The sequence below is a fragment of the Bison bison genome, unplaced genomic scaffold, assembly GCF_000754665.1.
Source record: "Bison bison bison isolate TAMUID 2011002044 unplaced genomic scaffold, Bison_UMD1.0 scf7180017864218, whole genome shotgun sequence".
NCBI lineage: Eukaryota > Metazoa > Chordata > Mammalia > Artiodactyla > Bovidae > Bison > Bison bison.
The window spans coordinates 4,308,864-4,329,838 of record NW_011494790.1 but is presented as its reverse complement, the minus strand read 5'-3'; the positions used below and the strand labels follow the sequence as shown (position 1 = coordinate 4,329,838).

Here is a 20,975-nt window from a genome sequence, read left to right as displayed (position 1 = left end):
TACAGTTCTTCTGTGTATTCTTGCCACCTCTTCTTAATATTTTCTGCTTCTGTTAGGTCCATACCATTTCTGTCCTCTATCGAGCCCATCTTTGCATGAAATATTCTCTTGGTATCTCTAATTTTCTTGAAGAGATCTCTAGTCTTTCCCATTCTGTTGTTTTCCTCTATTTCTTTGCATTGATTGCTGAGGAAGGCTTTCTTATCTCTCCTTGCTATTCTTTGAAACTCTGCATTCAAATGGGAATATCTTTCCTTTTGTCCTTTGCTTTTCACTTCTCTTCTTTTCATAGCTATTTCTAAGGCCTCCTCAGACAGCCATTTTGCTTTTTTTGCATTGTTTTCCATGGGGATGGTCTTGATTCCTGTCTCCTGTACAGTGTCACGAACCTCCGTCCATAGTTCATCAGGCACTCTGTCTATCAGATCTAGTTCCTTAAATCTGTTTCTCACTTCCACTTATAATCATAAGGGATTTGATTTAGGTCATACCTGAGTGGCCTAATTGTTTTCCCTACTTTCTTCAATTTCACTCTGAATTTGGCAATATGGAGTTCATGATCTGAGCCACAGTCAGCTCCCGGTCTTGGTTTTGCTGACTGTATAGAGCTTCTCCATCTTTGGCTACAAAGAATATAATCAATCTGATTTCAGCGTTGACCATCTGTTGATGTCCATGTGTAGAGTCTTCTCTTGTATTGTTGGAAGAGGGTGTTTGCTATGACCAGTGTGTTCTCTTGGCAAAACTATATTAGCCTTTGCCCTGCTTCATTCTATACTCCAAGGCCAAATTTGCCTGTTACTCCAGGTGTTTCTTGACTTCCTACTTTTGCATTGCTGCTGCTGCTAAGTCACTTCAGTCATGTCCGACTCTGTGCAACCCCTTTAGACAGCAGCTCACCAGGCTCCTCTGTCCCTGGGATTCTCCAGGCAAGAACACTGGAGTGGGTTGCCATTTCCTTCTCCAATGCATAAAAGGGAAAAGTGAAAGTGAAGTCGCTCAGTTGTGTCGGACCTTTAGCGACCCCATGGACTGCAGCCTACCAGGCTCCTCTGTCTGTCGGATTTTCCAGGCAAGAGTACTGGAGTGGGGTGCCATTGCCTTCTCCGTTTTGCATTGCCGTCCCCTATAATGAAAAGGACATCTTTTTTGTGTGTTAGTTCTAAAAGGTGTTGTAGGTCTTCATTGAACCGTTCAATTTCAGCTTCTTCAGCATTACTGGTTGGGGGATAGGCTTGGATCACCATGATATTGAATGGTTTGCCTTGGAAATGAACAGAGATCATTCTGTCATTTTTGAGATTGCATCCAAGACTGCATTTTGGACTCTTTGGTTGACCATGATGGCTACTCCATTTCTTCTAAGGTATTCCTTCCCACATAGTTAGAAAAGACCAACAACCCCATTAGACTTTCTGTTCATTTAGTTATGTTCACAACTGCCTGTCTACATTTTTCAATATTAATTCATCCATTCGTCAAGTGATTATAAGTACTTATCATGTATGAGGCACTGTTCTAGGTGATAGGAGTACAACAGTGAGCAAAACAAGACTCCATATAATCATATAGCTTGCACTCTAGTGGAGGAGATGCACAATTAAGTAAATAAGAATCATAGTATGTTGGATAGTGATAAGTTCTAAGGTAGAAAAATTATTTACTAAAGACCTTAAAAGGAGTAGGAAAAGGAATGATGACATCTGAAGGATAAGATTTCCAGGTGGAGATCTTCAAATACAAAAGTCTGATTTGAGAGTGTTTAAGGAACACCAAGATTACCATGGCTAGAGCTAAGTGAGAGAGAGCAAGATTAATGGAAGGTGAAGTTAGAAAGAGAACTGGGGGCAGATGTTAGGTTTTAGAGAACACAGTAAGGAAAGAATCAGTGATGATTCCAAGCTTGGGGCCTGAGCAACTAGAATATATTAATGCTGTGCTATGCTATGCTGTCACTTCAGTCGTGTCCAACTCTGTGTGACCCCATAGACGGCAGCCCACCAGGCTCCCCCGTCCCTGGGATTCTCCAGGCAAGAACACTGGAGTGGGTTGCCATTTCCTTCTCCAGTGCATGAAAGTGAAAAGTGAAAGTGAAGTTGCTCAGTCGTGTCCGACTCTTAGCGACCCCATGGATTGCAGCCTAACAGGCTCCTCTGTCCATGGAATTTTCCAAGCAAGAGTACTGGAGTGGGTGCCATTGCCTTCTCAGGAATATATTAATAGCAGCCAGCAATGAGATGAGAAAGATGTAGGTATTAATTGAGATGGAAAGGCTGTAGTAGTAGTAGGTTGGGGGATTTTATATATCATAATTTCACATGTTGAACTTGAGATACTATATAGGATGCTAGATATACAAGCCTGGAGTTCAGGAGAGAGATGGGAGTTGTGAACTTATTTTGGGAGTCATCTGTCTGTCTATATGTCTGTATCTGTATCTATCTTTATATATGGCATTTAAAGCCAGGAGGTAATATGAACTTGCTTTGAGAGAGTATATATAGAATAAATTAGAAGTCTAAGGATTGAGCCTTTGGGTGCTCCAATAGGTTAGGGAGATCAGAAAGATGTGGAGGGGACATCTAAGAACAGTGGAGCAAGAAACCTGAAGAAAAACCAGGAAAATATCCTGGAAGCTAATAGAGGGAAGTATTTAAAGGGAAAAATGCTGCTGAGTCAAAATAAGACTAAAGACCAATAATTGAATTTATCAATGGCTTCTCTCCTAGATCTCCCTCCAGAGGGATTCAGGGCACATACACAAATACAAATATTAAGAACCAATGATATAAGATATATTGAAGTCAACAATTATTCAGGAATGGTATTGCAGTGAGTGACAATGATCCAGAAGCTAAGGTCTTTGAGGGGTGATGAAAGTGACTTTGGGTCAGTAGTTGGCAGCTACTACTTGCAGAGGGAAAAGGTGATGGTATGGGATTTGAAGGGTATGGAATTTTTTTTTTTTTTTTGAGAATAGGGCGATAATTGCTTAGAAATGGCATTGAGTACAAGAAATCTTAATCCTCCCTCCAGGTCCAATAGGAGGCATGTAGGAGAGAAAGTAGCCACCATTCCAGAAGATTACAGGGACGGAAAAATGTTATTTAGGGAGATTCAGGCTTTTGTTTGAACATGATGAAATGAACATTCACAGATGAGGCAGAGGGTGTATATCAATTATATGTAATTGACCTTGAGTTTGAGAGGATATAGTCAGTGTTTTAAATGGTGAAGGGGGAAGTAGAAGATGAGATCACAAAATGTAATGTACCTAACCATACGGGGAATGGAATCCAGAGAATGAGTCTTGGGGTTTTTGGAGGGACTGGCATGTCAGGGAAAGGAGGACTCCATCATCTGACCTACAGCAGATGATCCTTTCCCCTTACCCTCCCTCTATCCACAGAGCTCCTTCTCAGATACTCTGTGCATGCTTCTGTCCTGTTGTCTCTGCATTTGCCATTCCCACTGTCTGGCTCTTTCCTAAGCTATCTGGCATACTCCTTCACTTTATTCGGGTTTCTGTTCAGATATCACCTTACAGAGGATGTTCCTGACCATCTGAAATAGTTTGTACAATTCTCTCTGTCCTCTGATTACTTTCTGTCCTCTTACTGCTTTATTTCTCTTCTTGACATATCTTGCTACCTGATTCATCATTTATTTATACAATGAATAAACAACTTTTTTTCTAGTTCTTCCCTAAAGAATATAAGCTTCATGAAAGGGCAAAACTCTTTTTTCATTTTTGTACTCCTACCATCTAGAATAGTACCTGTCATGTGATAGGCTCTCAAAGCATACTTTTTAAATAAATAGATGAAGTTAGAAGCAACCCTCAGAGACTAATGGAATTATAATATGGTGACTAAGAGTTCAGCTTCCAAAGATAGTTGAGTGAATTTGTTACTGAACTTTGCTCAATATAATTTTCTTATCTGCCAAATAGTAGTACATACTTTATAGAGATTAAGATTAAATGGGATAATGTGTATAAACAGTTTACAGACTACCTAACACATCAGATCTCTGGATTTTCTTCCAGGACCTTTACCTTCTTGAAATTAGAGATTTTATTTACCAGGTTTCTGACTATTTTTCTCCAGCAGCCTGAGTTTCTTGTTTTTGACATCTGCCCACAGTCTAGCACCTACTGTAGACCCTGCTTCCTCCACTTCATGCTTATCAAAATATCTTATATAAGCCCTCCCTTCTGCATGCACCCTCTTTTCTTCAGGAGACTTGCTCAGTTTGTTATTGCTTTGTTAATCTTCTTGGTAAAGTAATTCATAATCAGATATTAGGGTTTGTTACTGGCCTATTCTATTATCCTGTCAGTTGTTATTATTTACCTGCTAAGTTGTGTCTGACTCTTTTGCAACCCCATGGGCTATAGAGGGCCAATCTCCTCTATTCATGAGATTTCTCAAGTAAGAATACTGGAGTTGGTTGCCATTTCCTTCTTCATGAGTTCTTCCTAACCCAAGGATTGAGCCCACATCTCTTACATTGGTAGGCAGATTTTTTACCACTGAGCCACCAGCGAAGCATTCCTGTCAGTATTTCTATTTAATTTAGGGATTGATATCCTTAAGTAAAGCCAACAATAGTGAAAATAATGTGAAGTGACTAGGCCGCGTTTTTGTGTTTTTTTGCATTCTTTTTTTTATTGTTGTTCAGTCACAAGTTGTATCTGACTCTTGGTGACCCCTGTGGTTTGCAGCACACCAGGCTCCCCTGTCCTTCACTATTTCTTGAAGTTTGGTCAAATTCCTATCCATTGAGTCAGTGATGCTATCTAACCATCTCATTCTCTGCTACCCTCTTTTCCTTCTGCCCTCAATCTTTCCCAGCATCAGAGTGTTTCCAGTGAGTAGGCTCTTCATATCAGGTGGCCAAAGTATTAGCTCTTCAGCTTCAGCCTCAGTCCTTCCAATGAATATTCATGGTTGATTTCCTTTAGGATTGACTGGTTTTATTTCCTTACAGTCCAAAGGACTCTCAAGAGTCTTCTCAAGCACAATTTGAAAGCATCAGATCTTTGGCACTAAACCTTATTTATATTCCAACTCTCACATCCATACATGACTACTGGTAAAACCATAGCTTTGACTGTATGGACCTTTGTCGGCAAAGTGATATCTCTGTTTTTAATATGCTGTCTACGTTTGTCATAGCTTTCCTTCCAAGGAACAAGTGCCTTTTAATTTCATGACTGCAGTCACTATCCACAGTGATTTTGGAGCCCAAGAAAATAAAATCTGTTGCTGTTTCCACTATTCCCCTTCTATTTGCCATGAAGTGATGTGACTGGATGCCATGATGTTAGTTTTTTGAATGTTGAGTTTTAAGTTAGCTTTTTCACTTGCCTCTCCTCTTTCACCCTCATTGAGAGGCTCTTTAGTTCATCTTCACTCTCCGCCATTACTGTGGTATCATCTGCATATCTGACGTTGTTGATATTTTTCCTGGCAATCTTGATTCCAGCTTGTGAGTCTGGAATGCTGTATTCTGCGTAGAAGTTAAAGAAGCAGGGTGACAATATACAACCTTGATGTACTCGTTTCCCTATTTGGAACCAGTCCGTTGTTCCATGTCTGGTAATAACTGTTGCTTCTTGACCTGCATACAGATTTCTCAGAAGACGGGTAAGATAGTCCGGTATTCCTATCTCTTTAAGAATTTCCACAGTTTGTTGTGATCCACACAATTAAAAGCTTCAGTGTAGTCGATAAAGCAGAAGTAGATGTTTTTCTGGAATTCCCTTGTGTTCTCAATGATCTAACAAATGTTGCCAATATAATCTTTGGTTTCTCTGTCTTTTCTAAACCCAGTTTGTACATCTGGAAGTTCTTAGTTCACATGCTCCTAAAGCCTAGCTTGAAGGATTTTGAGCATAACCTTGCTAGCATGTAAAATGAGTACAGTTGTATGATAGTTTGAACATTCTTTGTCATTGCCTTTTTTTGGGACTGGAATGAAAACTGAGCATTTCCAGTTCTGTGGCCACTGCTGAGTTTTCCAGATTTGCTGGGATATTGAGTGAAGCATTTTAACAGCATCATCTTTTAGGATTTGAAATAGCTTAGCTGGAATCCCATCACCTTACTAGCTTTGTTTGTAGTAACGCTTCTTAAGGCCCATTTAACTTCACACTCCAGGTTGTCTGGCTCTAGGTGAGTGACCACATACCATCATAATTATCTGGGTCATTAAGACCTTTTTTTGTTATTCTGTGTATTCTTGCCATCTCTTCTTAGCCTGTTCTGCTTCTGTTAGGTCCTTACCATTTCTGTCCTTATCATGCCCATCCTTGCATGAAATGCTCCCTTGTTGTCTCCAGGTTTTTTGAAGAGATATCTAGTCTCTCTCATTCTGTTTTCCTCTGTTTTTTTGCACTGTTCATTTAAGAAGGCCTTCTTATCTCTCCTTGCTCTTCTCTGAAACTACATTCAGTTGGGTATATCATTCCCTTTCTCACTTGCTCTTTTCTTCTCTTCTTTAACTCATTTCTTTTAGCTCATTTCATGTAGGTGACAGCCAACTTCATCTATTAATTAGAGTATCTCTGATTATGTCTTATTTTTCTCTTCAAACATGTGGTACTTAGCATGAATTTCCCTAAACAGAATCATAGAGGTTTAGATTCAAAGGGATCTTAGAGATTATCTGCACCAGAGGTTTTTAGTTTTTTTCTTTTTCTTTTTAAAGCAGCAAAATTCTTTTCTCAAATGAAATGTTATGTGAAAATATATAGATTAATAAAAGCGCAGCTGATTCCTAAGCCTAGCAGTCCAAGCCATGTCGGTCTACCTTTGTTGTCTGTGGCAATCTCCTGAAGGCACTTCCATGGAACCCTTAGGGCTCCCTAGAGTGCTGTTTTAAAAGCACTAATTTACAGCAACCCTTTCATTTTTCCAGCTGAGGAAATATGCTCAGAGTTTGTGTTTTATCCAAAGTTACAGGGTAAATTAGTTGGATTAAGAATAGTCCTTACATGTTCCATTCTTAGGAAAACACTGTTAGACAAAGCTGAAAGTTCTTATTTCTGATGCAGATAACTTACTATCTCATTTCTTTTAATCAGCTATTTTTTTAATATATAGATGACATATGGAACACTTTCTTTGCCTGTAACTTATACAAGAAACCCTTTTCCAGAGTTTAAGAGATGGGGATTGGACAGATAAGAAGTGGCCCAATCTCTGTTTAAGAGAGCAAATAGTATGCTTGGGAAAAGACAACATGGAGTTGAAAAGTTAAAAATTGATTCAATACTTGAGATGTAGCAATGCAGTGTTGAATTAATTAAACATAAATGATACCAATAGCAAGCTCTCTCGGAGTTCAGAAGAGCATGAAGCTACTCCATTTGGGCTCAAAGATGTTTTAAAGAGGAATGATGACTGAGCTAAGTAGGACTTGGCTAAGTAAACAGATGTAAGGCAATATAATATTGCAAATAAGAGCAGAGCTTTGTGTGACTGCCAGCTCCTTCACTTACCTCTGTCTAATATTGGACAGGTTCTTAACCTCTGAACCTAGTACTTCATCTGCAAAATGGAGATGTATGGCATGTATATGAATTAAGGACATATATATTGGTGTAACATAGAGCTTTAAATGTGAGAAGTGTATCACAATACAAGTTTATTTCTCCTGTATATGTGTCTAGACTGGACAGCTTTCCATGAGGTCACTTAGGGACCCAAGTTCTTTTTTGGCTTCTACTTTTCCTAGGTTTTCTCTGAGAGAGTGGAGAATTCCAGTGGAGACACCCTTAGGGGCTTGGCCTGAAAGTTGTATGTGCTCTGCCTATTTTCTGTTGGTCACAATTCGACTATAAAGCTGTACCTAAGCACATATGATTTAGTTAAGTTGTGTGCACAATTTGGAAAGTAAATAAGTCTTAGTGAACATATAGACCTGGAGAAGGAAATGACAACTCACACCACTATTCTTGCCTGGAAAATCCCATGGGCAGAGGAGCCTGGCAGGCTATAGTCCATGGGGTTGTAAAGAGTCAGACACAACTGAGTGACTGAGCATGCACCACACGAACATACAGAGATCTCTACTACCTCACATTGTTATTGGGAAGATTGGAGGGAATAATTTATTTTTTATGCTTAGTACAAGGCAAAGCATGTAAAGGTATTTAAGCATCTTTTTTAAAGAATAGCAAAATTCATGTGTTTTAGCCTCCTTTTTGGAGAGGTATCACCTTATTTTTGACTCTTGGCAATAGTAGTAATTAATATTTAAAATGATTCTTATTGTTAAATTCTTTGCTTCTTTTTCTTTTAGCATGGTGTTATTGCTACAGAAGATGAAGAATATTTTATTGAACCATTAAAGAATACCACAGAGGATTCCAAACATTTTAGTTATGAAAATGGCCATCCTCATGTCATTTACAAAAAGTCTACCCTTCAGCAAAGGCATCTATATGATCACTCCCATTGTGGGGTCTCGGGTGAGTGTGTGGCTTTTAGAAAGTATACTCTTGTATTGCCACTTTCTTTTGGCATATATGGTAAGATTAATAATAAAAAATAAATAGGAATTTGAGTAATTAGAATTATAATATCCAGAGTCTACTTAAAAGATGTCACCTGTCAATAATTTCAAGTCAATTTTGGAAGCTCTTTAAGAAGTCTGTAAAATACAAGTCTGTGTAAAAGTTGGTATTTTTTTTTTCTCTGAAAGTGTTAGTTGCTCAGTCATGTCCATCTCTTTGCAACCCCATGGACTATATAGCCCATCAGGCTTCTCTGTCCATGGAATTCTCCAGGTAAGAGAACTGGGGTGCGTAGCCATTCCCTTCTCTAGGGGATCTTCCTGATTCAGGGATTAAAGCCTGGGTCTCTTGCATTGCAGGCAGATTCTTAACCGTCTGAGCCATTAGAGAAACCTATTTCTTTGAAGGGGAAACCTTATTTTTTCCAGATAATAGTTACAGCTTTCATACACAGGTATTCTGTAGTACTCTTTGCTGTCTGGTTTGCCTGATATAAGAATCTAAACACTTGAATAAAACTTGAAGAGACTTAACGGTAGTATTCAAAGATAATGTTAGTTCAGGTAATATGGAGATACATAAGAGAGACAACAAACCTAGACTTCACTGGTCAAAAAAGGCTTCATGGAGGAAATGAATTTTAAGCTGAGGGAGTAATGGGTAGAGTGTTCTATATAAAAGGAATAACATTTACAAAGGTTCTGAACCGAAAGAGAAGACATCACATTCCTGAAACTGACAGTTGATGTAACTGGATATTAGAATATGGATTGGAGAGAAGGGGTGAGATTCATAGTGGTTTGGGGTGAGTGGTTGTGAGAGGTGAAACTGTAAGAAGTGGCCTGGTCACAAAGGGCTTGTAAACTTTGTTGAAGAGTTTGTTTATCTTAAGTGTAGTGCTATCCCACTGAAAGGTTCAGTGAAAATCAGATGATTAGATTTGGGTTTTAAAAAGCTTACTCTGGCAGCCTTATGGAGACTGAATTGGGCAGAAGAGAAAGATTAGAGGTAAGGAGTTAGAAGGCTGTTTAGTCTAAAGATTAGGAACTTAGAGAAATAGAGGATATAGTATAATATAGTAGAAAGAACACGGGCTGTGGTATATTTGTGGACAAATTATCCAACCTTCTGAGTACTCCTCTCAGCAAACATTAGTTACTCAGTCCAGTGGCAGCAGCCATCATTATTACTGGGATGACCTTTGAGACACTATATTAAAAAAAAAGTAGATTTATTCCGTGTGGTTCTGGTAGCTAGAAGTAGGAGCAGAGTATTTCAGAGACAGCTTTCAGCTTAAAACAAAGAAGAGTTCACCAACCAGTAAATTTAGTAAAATATGGAATGTGTTCAACAGGTAGATTTGTAAAAGTGGAATAGTTTACCTTGTGAATTAGTGAATGTATAACCCTGTTTCTTCTCTGTATCCTTCATAGGCTCTTTTTCTTCTGTTTCAAGTACAAGTTTTCTTTGGAGTTCTTTCCTCAGCTTACTGTTCTCATTCTCCATGCTCTCTTCCTGAGTGATTTCTGAGGCTTTTAATTGTGGGAGATTCTTACTGGTGAAGAATAATTGGTCCTGAAAAAGATCACTTAAAGTGAATCTACCTGAGAGATGAAATAGAACATCATAGTAAATAATTTTAAAAAGTTTGATTTGTCTTTGGATTGAATAATGAAACTAAACAGTATGGAAATCGTTTATTTATCTTATAGTTAACAAAATTTAGGCTAGAAGTGACAACCTTATATAAATTCTTTAAAAAGCAGGATTCAAATATTTAGCTGTTTATTGTGATATAATTTTCCCACCATTTTTTCCTTAACATGACGTTCTCCACATCATGATTGTAAAGATAACCTTTGCAAAAACATTTAAAGATTTCATATTCTGAAAAGTATCTCTTAACTATTTGAGATTCAAATTATCGACTTTTACAGTGCCTATTTTGTTACTAATTGGTGTTTACCAGGAAGATTCTTATTTTTCAATGGTTTAGACATGAATCAGGCAATTCTATTTTTATCACCGTCATAAAATTCTGTCCTCTTGTAAGAAGATTTTTACATTGTACAATCTCTTTCCCTAGATTACGGAAATTGTTTCCTAAATGGTCTTTGCTTTTAATGCATCCTTTCATTAGCCATTTCTGCTACCTCTAACACTGGTCCATTTAGTTTGAACCCTCATTATCTCTTGCTTAGACCATTGTAATTTCCATCTAGTCTTCCTATCTCCAGGTTTATCCATTTCTGTCTTTTGTCAGGTTGTCTCCTAATTCTGGCTTACACACCTTCCCACTGGCATCCCAGTAGTGGGAGTATAGTAGTACTAGTAGTTCCCTAAATTCCATGAATATGTCACTAGATATTATTGGGGAAAAAAGAATTTTATATTTAATAAGTTTGAGAAATGTCTGGTTAAGAACTACTGATTTTAATTTTGATACTACGGTATAGTTCAGTATAGTAAAGTGAGATATGCATTTACAGGTATACACTGCCTGTTATCAGGAACTCAAGTTTATATTAATATATATAAAAACTGTTGACAGTGGGTGTATTTACCTCAAATTAAAATACGAATTTTCCCATTATAGTTAGATTTACTGTTGATTAAAAAACTTTTGATGGAGCTCAAAAGGAGCTCAGAGTGGCCCTGCTCCCTGCACTTCGTCACCATGTCTCACCAAATTTAGAAATCAAGGACTTTCTGCTCACAGCCAGGTGAAGGGACACCAGATCTGTCAAGATCAAGAAAAATAAGGATAATGCAAAGTTTAAAGTTCGATGTAGCAGATACCTTTATACCTTCATCTTCGCAGACAAAGAGAAAGCGAAGAAGCAGTCCTTGCCCCTAGGTTTGACAGTGAAGGAGCTAAAATGAACCACACACATTAATTTGAACTGTATTAAATTTTTAAAAATTAAAAAGGAAACTTTTTATGAAAGAAATGTCTGTTCTTTGTAGAAATTTTAGAAAATACAGCATGAAAAGAAAAAAAAAGAAGTTGCTGTTTTACCACTACCCAGAGATAACTGAATGTTCTTATAATCTATTCATACAGATATGTCTTTATACCTGCATTATCTACTTATATATAATATTAAATAAATATTCATCTGGCATACATGCACAAGACTATTCTCAGTGCTGGGATGCAGCAACAAATAAAGCAGAAAAAGTTCGTACTTCCTGGAACCTTACATTCTAGTGAGGAGAGTGTTACTCAGTTGTGTCCGACTCTTTGCCACTCTGTGGACTGTAGCCCACCAGGCTCTTTGTCCATGTAATTCTCCAGGCAAGAATACTGGAGTGGGTTGCCATTTCCTTCTCCAGAGGATCTTCTCCACCCAGGATTCAAAGCTAGGTCTCCTGTATTGCAGGCAGATTCTTTACCATCTGAGCCACCAGGGAAACCCAGTGAGGACAGACAGTTACTAAACAAGCATTTAAATAAACAAATAACTACATGGCCAACCACCAAGAAGTAGTGAGTAATGAAAAATAAAGCAGATCAATGAGATAATTTTGCATGGCTGTATATATTAAAAATGTTTAATATTGATCAAAAACTTAAAATTCTATTTTAGATGACGAAGAGATCTATGTATTTGGCTTTGGGGGTAAAGTTCTTCATTGTGCAATATACGTTTGTGGAAGAATGTTTTTTTTAACATTCTATACTCAATCCAAGATTAAACTGAGCAAGCCACATGTAATGAGTATCATTTGAAAAACTACTTATCTCTGTTTTGAAACAAAACAAGTCAGTTGTGTATTCTACTTCACATTAAAAAGGATGTTAATTACAGATCATTAAACTTAATGTTAAGCAGTCAATTGACAATTGTAAAATGTAGATAATGTTTTGTAATGATCTAATCACATGGGAGACACTTTAATCTTTAAATTTTACTCAGAATACATGCATGTTTATTACATGTATTTATCAGACTACAAATCTTTTGAGTATAAGGATTACATTTTTTCATTTATGAACATCGATCAAGGACATTATGAATATATATTTCTGATGGAGCAGTAGCCAAGCAAACTTAACATTTAAAAATCCTAAAAGCTGAAAGCTGTGAAAATGATAATAACAACAGTTACCTTATACTAAACGCTATAAAATGAGAAACACTATTGCTAATGTTTATTTCGCCTAATTATGTCTAATTCTTTATATAATACTTTAAATAAAAATAAGGAGAAATTGAATGAGAAGTGAAAATGATAAAAATAATGGAAGTTCTGTCCTGTATTTAGACCTTTAAGCTGTCCAGCCAGAGGAAGAAGAAAACTAAGCATGATTTGAATGTATGAGTGGTTTCATGATCATAAAAGACTGAGCAAGAGAAATTGGAAGTAATATTAATGCAGAAAATATTTTGGCTGTCTCATATCGATATTACCACAAACCCAGTGGCTTAAGCAATATACATTTATTATCTTGCATTTTCTGTGGACCAGAAGTTTGTGTATGGATAGGTTATTTATTTAGCCTCAACCAGGGCTGGGTTCTCATCCAGAGTTTTTACTGGGGAAGAATTCACTTCCTCACTCCCATAGTTATTGGCAGCATTCAGTTCCTTGCTGTTCTAAGACTGAAAGCTTTAGTTTTGGCTTGTTGTCTGCCAGAGTCCACCTGCAGTGCCTCAGCGTGTACAGTTTACCAACTTGGTTGGTTCCTTCCTGTAAGTCAGCACAGGAACAACTGTAGTAAGAGAGATGCTACAATATTTTATAATATAGCTATGTAGGCATACACATGTTTCTGTTAGAAGCTAGTCACAGTTCCAGCTCATACTCAAGGAAGGAGAGGAGGACACAGGAGGTTATGGGAACTACCTTAAGAGTGTCTGCCACGATGGACATAGAGGAATACTTACTGACTGTCTTGGGGATATGCTGTTGAATTGAGAAGTAGAATGTTTCTGTCTTTCTTGACCTTTTGACCTAGGAATAGACACTCATTTAATTTATTTGAGTTTCAGAGTATTTGACTGATGCTTCCTGTGGTTATTTCTCTTATTTCTTAAAATTTATAACTTCTCTCAACGTCCCTTTGAAAAAGGGAAAAGCTGAAAACAGAGAGTAATGCCGCTACTTTTTATCAAGTAAATTATATAGACTACTCTAATTTTTCCTCACTGAATTTTTGAATAAGTGATGGTTAGAAGGATTTCCTGTTCAGTCTGACGATCGAAAAGTGGGGCATATAGGTACTTCCCTGGTGGTCCAGCTGTTAAGAATCTGTGTTTCTAAAGCAGGGGACACAGGTTTAATCCCTGGTCGGGAAACTAAGATTTCACATGCTGTGAGGCAACTAAAGCCTCAGTGAAGACCCAGCACAGCCAAAATAATAAAAAAAAAAGAATGAATCTATAGTTAAAAGTTTTCCCTTAAAAAAAAAAGAAAATGTGTACAATGGATCTGTACTTGCTCAAGTTTACTAAATGAAGATGAATATAAGTTAGGCAAATGTTTACAAATGCCATAGTACTGAAAAGTTTCCTCTGTGCTGAAGGACCAAATATCTAGAAATCAAAAGAAAAGCTACAATCCACAATGAAATCTGGTTTAAAGTGAATGATGTTGGAATCATTGTCTTTCAACTCTGATTCTAATCCCATTTACCTCTAGAGTTTGGAAAAGGAATATATTGGATACTTTGTCAGGATAAAGAGTTCTAGACTGTGAAACTAAATGGAAAAGATAATTCATATCTTTTTAGAACTGAGATTTCTAGAGCGTTTGTTGTTGTTGTTCAGTCAGTAAGTCATGTCTGACTCTTTGCAACCCCATGAACTGCAGCACACCAGGCTTCCCTGTCCTTCACTGTCTCCCTGAGTTTGCTCAAACTCATGTCCATTGAGTCAGGGTCTTTATCTAGAGCAGTAAAATTGCTCTAATAAAATAGTTTAATAAAAGCATCTTATTTTAAAATAAATTCTTGCAAAGCATTTTAGAAATAGATTTTTGCAATATTAATATTCTTCATCAGAAGTGTCTTAGGCTGTTCAGAAAGTTAATGCTTAATAGTTGCTTTTTAAACAACTTTAAATGACTGTTTAAAGTATAGATTTTAAATTTAAAAGTATTATGACATAATCATTCACTGGAAAAATGTGAACTGATTATTTGAAGTTTCCTTTTTTAAAGTTAACTATTAGATTTATTTTGTTCAACAGTTTAATGTTATTAATTTTTTCAGGTAAGATTATTTTGAAAAATTTGAAGAGTTTAATTTTTTCATTACTGCATTTCCTCATCCCCTTCCCTCACTTTGAAAAATCTTAATATGTTAGAGAGTTTGAGAAGTATGTCTGCATGAAAGTAGGTTAATAAGTAGGTTAAATTAGTTAACCTATGTGAACTATGTAATTGTTTTTATTGTAGACCTCCTAAGAAGTGGCAAACCTTGGTGGTTGAATGACACATCTGCTTTTCCTTCTTCACTACCAATTAATGGCACACATATCCACCAGAGACAGAAGAGATCAGTAAGCATTGAGCGGTTTGTGGAGACACTAGTAGTGGCAGACAAAATGATGGTGGGCTACCATGGCCGCAAAGACATTGAACATTACATTTTGAGTGTGATGAATATTGTAAGTTTGATCCCTCTATATAATTTTTTAACTTAATAATTTGTTGTGATTTTTGACTAAGGTCATGGATTTTTATTGCGAAATAATTTTGAGAACTAGCTCATCGAAAGTTAGAATTGATCTATTAGTGTTTCAGTTCTATGGAAGATAAATTTGAAGGTTACTTTATTGTTCATTTAGATTGACTCACCCTCTTAATTACTATGTTGTAGTTCATCTTTAGAAGAAAATTTTTCTTAAAGTAGATTTGTATAACAAACCTTTTACTAAGATATCTTGAGGGTAGAATTCTAAGTGACATGAGATAAAAGAATACCTTTTTATACACACAGTGGTTAATTTGATGAAAAATTGTTCTACCACTCTAAAAAATTGAACAATCACTTTGTGATTTTTGTCTGACTTTGTGTCTTTTCTTATTTTCTGGAGGTCAGGTTGCCAAACTTTACCGTGATTCCAGCCTAGGAAACGTTGTGAATATTATAGTGGCACGTTTAATTGTTCTCACAGAAGATCAGGTAAGAATGAGTTAGTTTATAAGTCTAAAACTCTTAACAGAGTGTAGACATATTAAAAAGTATACTTTATTATTGCTACTCTTAGAAAGTTCTAGCTGAATATGACTTTCAGCTCTAAGCACTTAATATTTTAAGCAAATTTGAAATAGTTTACAAGAGTATACCTCTTATGTACAAGATGTATATATGTGTGTGTGAGCTATATGTTTCAGTATAAAGATGAGCATTTGCATGGCAGACCTTATAAGAGTGGTTTTGGTTGGTTTTGTAGGCTGATAATCACATATATTCACATTATCTTTAAAGTTGAAACTGGAAAGAATAGCTGTTCAATAATACATTAAATTAATTCTAGGCCAGATATGACAGAGATGAAAATTGGCAAGAGGTTATTCCTAGAAACCACTATGTCTAATTATAGTCCCACTTTAGTCTTCAAAAGTTTTAACAACTGACCTTAGTAATTTGTTTGGAACATTTCTGGTATGCATGTTGTATTGCAGCCAAACTTGGAGATAAACCACCATGCAGACAAGTCCCTCGATAGCTTCTGTAAATGGCAGAAATCCATTCTCTCTCACCAAAGTGATGGAAACACCATTCCAGAAAATGGGATTGCCCACCACGATAATGCAGTTCTTATTACTAGGTATGGTTTGTTGAAAGTATTTTACCTTTGATTGTTGTGTTTGATATTGTAACTATATTTGGTTCTGTCTAAAGCCTCATTCAGGTAATGAGTGTAGAGAAAGCAAAATGGTGCTTTATTATTTACCACTGCGAAAGAATATATTACACTGTTATTGTGTTTGCATTAAATGAACCAAATAAGAGAAAAGAAAAGATTTAGAGTTGACTTAGAAATTTAGTAAATATCTTTCTTCTATTAAGGTCTGTTCATAAAGTTTAACTGGAAACGCATACATATTTTGTTAATTGAACAAAATACTTGCTAAAGCAAAATTGAAAAGTATGAGAAAAATCTGTCTTAAACATAAAAGTGGGTCATTACTCTTGTTTATAAAATATACTAATTATTCTTACCTCCAGATTGTTAAAAGGGAAGACATCAGTAGTTACGCAGTATATTTAGATGAATCCTTATTTAATTGAACATTTTAATTAAGAGATACATAAAGAAGCATATTTGCTATACTGTATGTTGAGTTGCTTGTCTTTCAGGCAGAATTATTACTTGATGATAATGAATTCATATATTTCTTTCCAGTTTTATAAACCTATATTCAGATCCACGTTATTGCTTAGTCTTCAACAAAAATTCTGTGAAGTAGATATTGTTATTATTTTTCTCATGTAAGAAACGAGGAAACCAGTTCAAAATATTTAAGTAAAAGAGAAGGGCTCAAGTCCAGGATCCTATCTTTGTTTATACTTGGCTGTCTGTCTTAGTTTTGTAATACTTTGATTATGGTTGGTTAGAACCATACTTAAATCAACTAAAGATGCTTTTCTTTGATCTCTTATTAGTATTTAAAAATGAAAACAAAATAAGTTATAACAAATAGACAAATAAGCAAAATGGAAGCATTATTCTATATTGGCAAGTGAATTACTTTTTTTTTTTTAATTTGCAAGGCTGTATTTAACATAAACATCATCTGTGGTATGTCCACAGACTCCACATTAGACTCTCTAGGTGGGTGGTAAGAAGTATGTAGGATCAGAACTGTGAGGCCCAGTATGATAATGTGACTTTGCTGCTGCTGCTAAGTCACTTCAGTCATGTCCAACTCTGTGCGACCCCACAGACGGCAGCCTACCAGGCTCCCCAGTCCTTGGGATTCTCCAGGCAAGAACACTGGAGTGGGTTGCCATTTCCTTCTCTAATGCATGAAAGTGAAAAGTGAAAGTGAAGTCGCTCAGTCGTATCCGGCTCTTAGCTACCCCATGGACTGCAGCCTACCAGGCTCCTCCATCCATGGGATTTTCCAGGCAAGAGTACTGGAGTGGGGTGCCATTGCCTTCTCTGACTTTAGTTTTTTGTAAAATATGCCTGTTAATAGAGTTGTCAAGTTTCTGATTTCACCTTTTTTTATGCTTACAATTGACTTCATCTACCTCACATTGTAAACCAAAAAATTCTTTTATGATATGCTTGCTGAATAAAACCAACATTTTAAAGTTCTTTGTTCATATATGTTGACTCATCAGGCTGATAAATTCTTCAATTCTTCAGAGTCTTATGGTCTGGTATGATTCCCAAATATATTTGAAGAGTTAAAAATATACTAGGAATTGTGCAAATATATAAACTTTTATATAAAGGTATATATGATATGATTAGCTTCTATGAAATCACTAGAGGAGGAATATATCTATGTTTAGCAGAATGATCACAGATACTTGCATTGGTATCTGTACTCATAGTACTTATATTTATAAAATGCTACCTCTCCCCAAAAAGCTCCTGATGATTCATATTTTTGTTATTGTATCTGTGCTGGGTTTTCAGCATTTTGAAAAATCTATTTATTTATTTACTTGACTGTGCCACACTGCATGGCTTGCAGGATCTTAGTTCCCCTACCAGAGGGTTGAACCTTGGCCCCTCCACAGTGAAAGGACAAAGTCCTAACCACTGAACTGCCAAGGAATTCTTGGATTTTTAACTTTTCCATCAAATGACAGGAGTTATACTAAGAGTGCAAAATTATAAGTGTTCAAGTAGGGAAATACATCTGGGCAGTTAGCCACCCTGTCTTTACACTGGCTACAGCATTCAACTGTGTGATTTATTACTCTGAATTGGCCCAGATATTTTTGCGATCCTCTGCAGAACTCTTCTTTGCTTCTATAAGCTACTTTGAGTGCCTGTTTGATGTCTGAGATTTGAACACAAAATTTTCTTTTAAAATTTTCCTCCTAATGTTCAAAAAGCACTAAAAATGATCTCAGGACTTTAAAGGTCAATACTACGAAGAATTCATATATCATATCATTTTAGATTGATTTCATAATGGAGGTTAGGAAAATGCCCTTTAGGACTGCATAGAATACCTTTCTGATTTGTTACTAAGGTCTCAAAATAACTTTCACCTTAATTAAAAATCTGTAATTATCTTTATTAGGGCCACAGAGTGGCTTATATAAATGAGTTTCTGAATATTATTTAGGTTTTTATTGGTTGGAAGTTTTACCAGTTCTTGACTCTTTCTTGTATATTTTTGATTTGTGAAATTGAATATATGTTTATATCATAGTACCACTTTTATTAAAAGTAATTATGACACTTCCATAGATGATTTTATATTAACTTTGAAAATTGCTTCATGTAACTCATTTGTTGACATGTTCAAGATTGTGATTCCACCATTTGGAGGTAAGATCGTGATTTATGCTTGCTCGAAATGTCAGCTCACTAGGGAGAATGTATAATGTGTTCATCGAGAATTCAATTTTGTTCTAGGGATTTAAATGTTTTAATCAGAAAAACATTTGGAACCTAGTTATATAGGTATAATAGTTACTTTTGGAAAAAAGTATAAAAACTAAAAATGTTATCTCCTCTTATCAAATGATATTTTACTGATATAAATTTAAAGCAAGGCACTGTACAAAGCTCTCAGACTACCATAAGCAGACAGAAAAAAAATTGAAAAATGAAATTTTGTTGTTTTATCTGTTATCAGCAGTATTGAATTAATTAGATGGCTGGATGGCATCACCGACTCAATGGACGTGAGTCTGAGTGAACTTTGGGAGTTGGTGATGGACAGGGAGGCCTGGTGTGCTGCAAATTCATGGGATTGCAAAGAGTTGGACACCAGTGAGCCACTGAACTGAACTGAACTGAAAGAGCATATTAAAAATGATTAATATGTACATATATTTTAAAATGTTCATATACATTTTTGTGTGTGTAAGCATATGTGTATATATAATATATAGTGAAAGTTGTTATACCTCAACTAGCTTTAGCTAACATTTTTTTTTAAAAAAACTGAAGCTGAGAATTCCTTGGCTGTCTAGTGGTTAGCGGGGCTTCCCGATAATACTAGTGATAAAGAACCTGCCTGCCAATGTAGGAGACGCAGGAGATGCGGGTTTGATCCGTGGGTTGGGAAGATCCCCTGGAGGAGGGCATGGCAACCCACTCCAGTATTGTTGCCTAGAGAATATCATGTATAGATCACAAATTGTCAAACATGACTGAAGCAACTTAGCATGCGTGCACCAGTGGTTAGGTTTTGGTCTTTTCACTGCAAGGGCCTTGGTTCAATCCCTTGTGAAAGAACTAAGATTCCACAAGCCGTGAAGCATGTCCAAAAAGGAACAAGAAAAATTGAGGTATAATTGACAAGCAAAATTACGTATATCTAAAGTGTACAATGTGGTGATTTGACATACATATACATTATGAGCTGATATATATATTTGTGGATATATATATATATATCTCCATTGTTGAAAGTGAGATATTAAAATTCCTACTAGTATTGCATTGCTGCCTATTTCTACCTTCTGATCTTCCAATATTTGCTTAATATGTTAAGGTCCTCTGATTTTGGAGTACGTATATATTTCCAGTTAAATGCTCTTGATGAATTGATCCCTTTATCATTATATCATGACCTTCTTTGTCTCTTTTTTAGCTTCTGACTTAAAAAGTGTTTTGTCTGAGTTTATCTTTTCTCTTTACATGAAATATCTTTTATATGTTTTTTCTTCCCTTCACTTTCAGTCTGTAGGTATCCTTAAAGCTAAATCATTTCTAGCTCTGGAGAAGGCCCAGCAGTGTAGTCTTCATGCAGCTTCATCAGTTGAGGTTAGCATTGGTGAAGATTGCAGGAGTCCCCAATGGTCAAGACCCCTGCAGCAGCAACAAAGGCTGCTGGAGACCAGCTGATCTCTTTTTCTCTCACAGGGCATATCATTGTGCAAGGGATTCCTCTTGGTACTGGGTCTGGCTTGGAAGAGCCTACACCAGTGCTGGTGTCTGATGTGTGGGCACCTGTGGACCAGTCATAGAGCTGGGGACTGGAAAGATAGTGCTTGCAGAGTGACAGCGGCTCTGGGGTTGGTGTGCTGGCTATACCACAACAGCAGTGATGTAGAGTTGTAGATGTGTGTGAATTAGCCATGTAGATGGAGTCTGAAGCATGGCACTTAGAGAGCAGTGATGGCATTTGGGTCCAGGTGCTGGCTAGCTGGAAGTGACAGTGCCTCCAAGTCTTAAGATGTGGTCATATGTGCACCAGTGGCAGAACTGGAGTCTGGTGCATGGGTACCACAAAGTGGCCCTAGATCCAGGTCTGGCATATGGGAACAAGGAGAGCAACTAGACGCTGTAGTGTCTGG

At 36.6% G+C, this 20,975-nt stretch overlaps 1 protein-coding gene across 3 annotated transcripts in view; it reads left to right on the top strand.

The window, feature by feature from the left end:
- The window catches only part of ADAMTS6 (ADAM metallopeptidase with thrombospondin type 1 motif, 6), a 286,481-nt gene that overhangs the window by 15,891 nt on the left and 249,615 nt on the right, over window positions 1-20,975 (top strand). For all 3 annotated transcript variants that reach the window (XM_010845526.1, XM_010845524.1, XM_010845525.1), the window contains exons 4-7: window positions 8,311-8,479; window positions 14,927-15,138; window positions 15,573-15,656; window positions 16,160-16,305. In XM_010845526.1, the coding sequence (XP_010843828.1) occupies window positions 8,311-8,479; window positions 14,927-15,138; window positions 15,573-15,656; window positions 16,160-16,305 (611 nt within the window). The remainder of the gene's footprint in view (window positions 1-8,310; window positions 8,480-14,926; window positions 15,139-15,572; window positions 15,657-16,159; window positions 16,306-20,975) is intronic.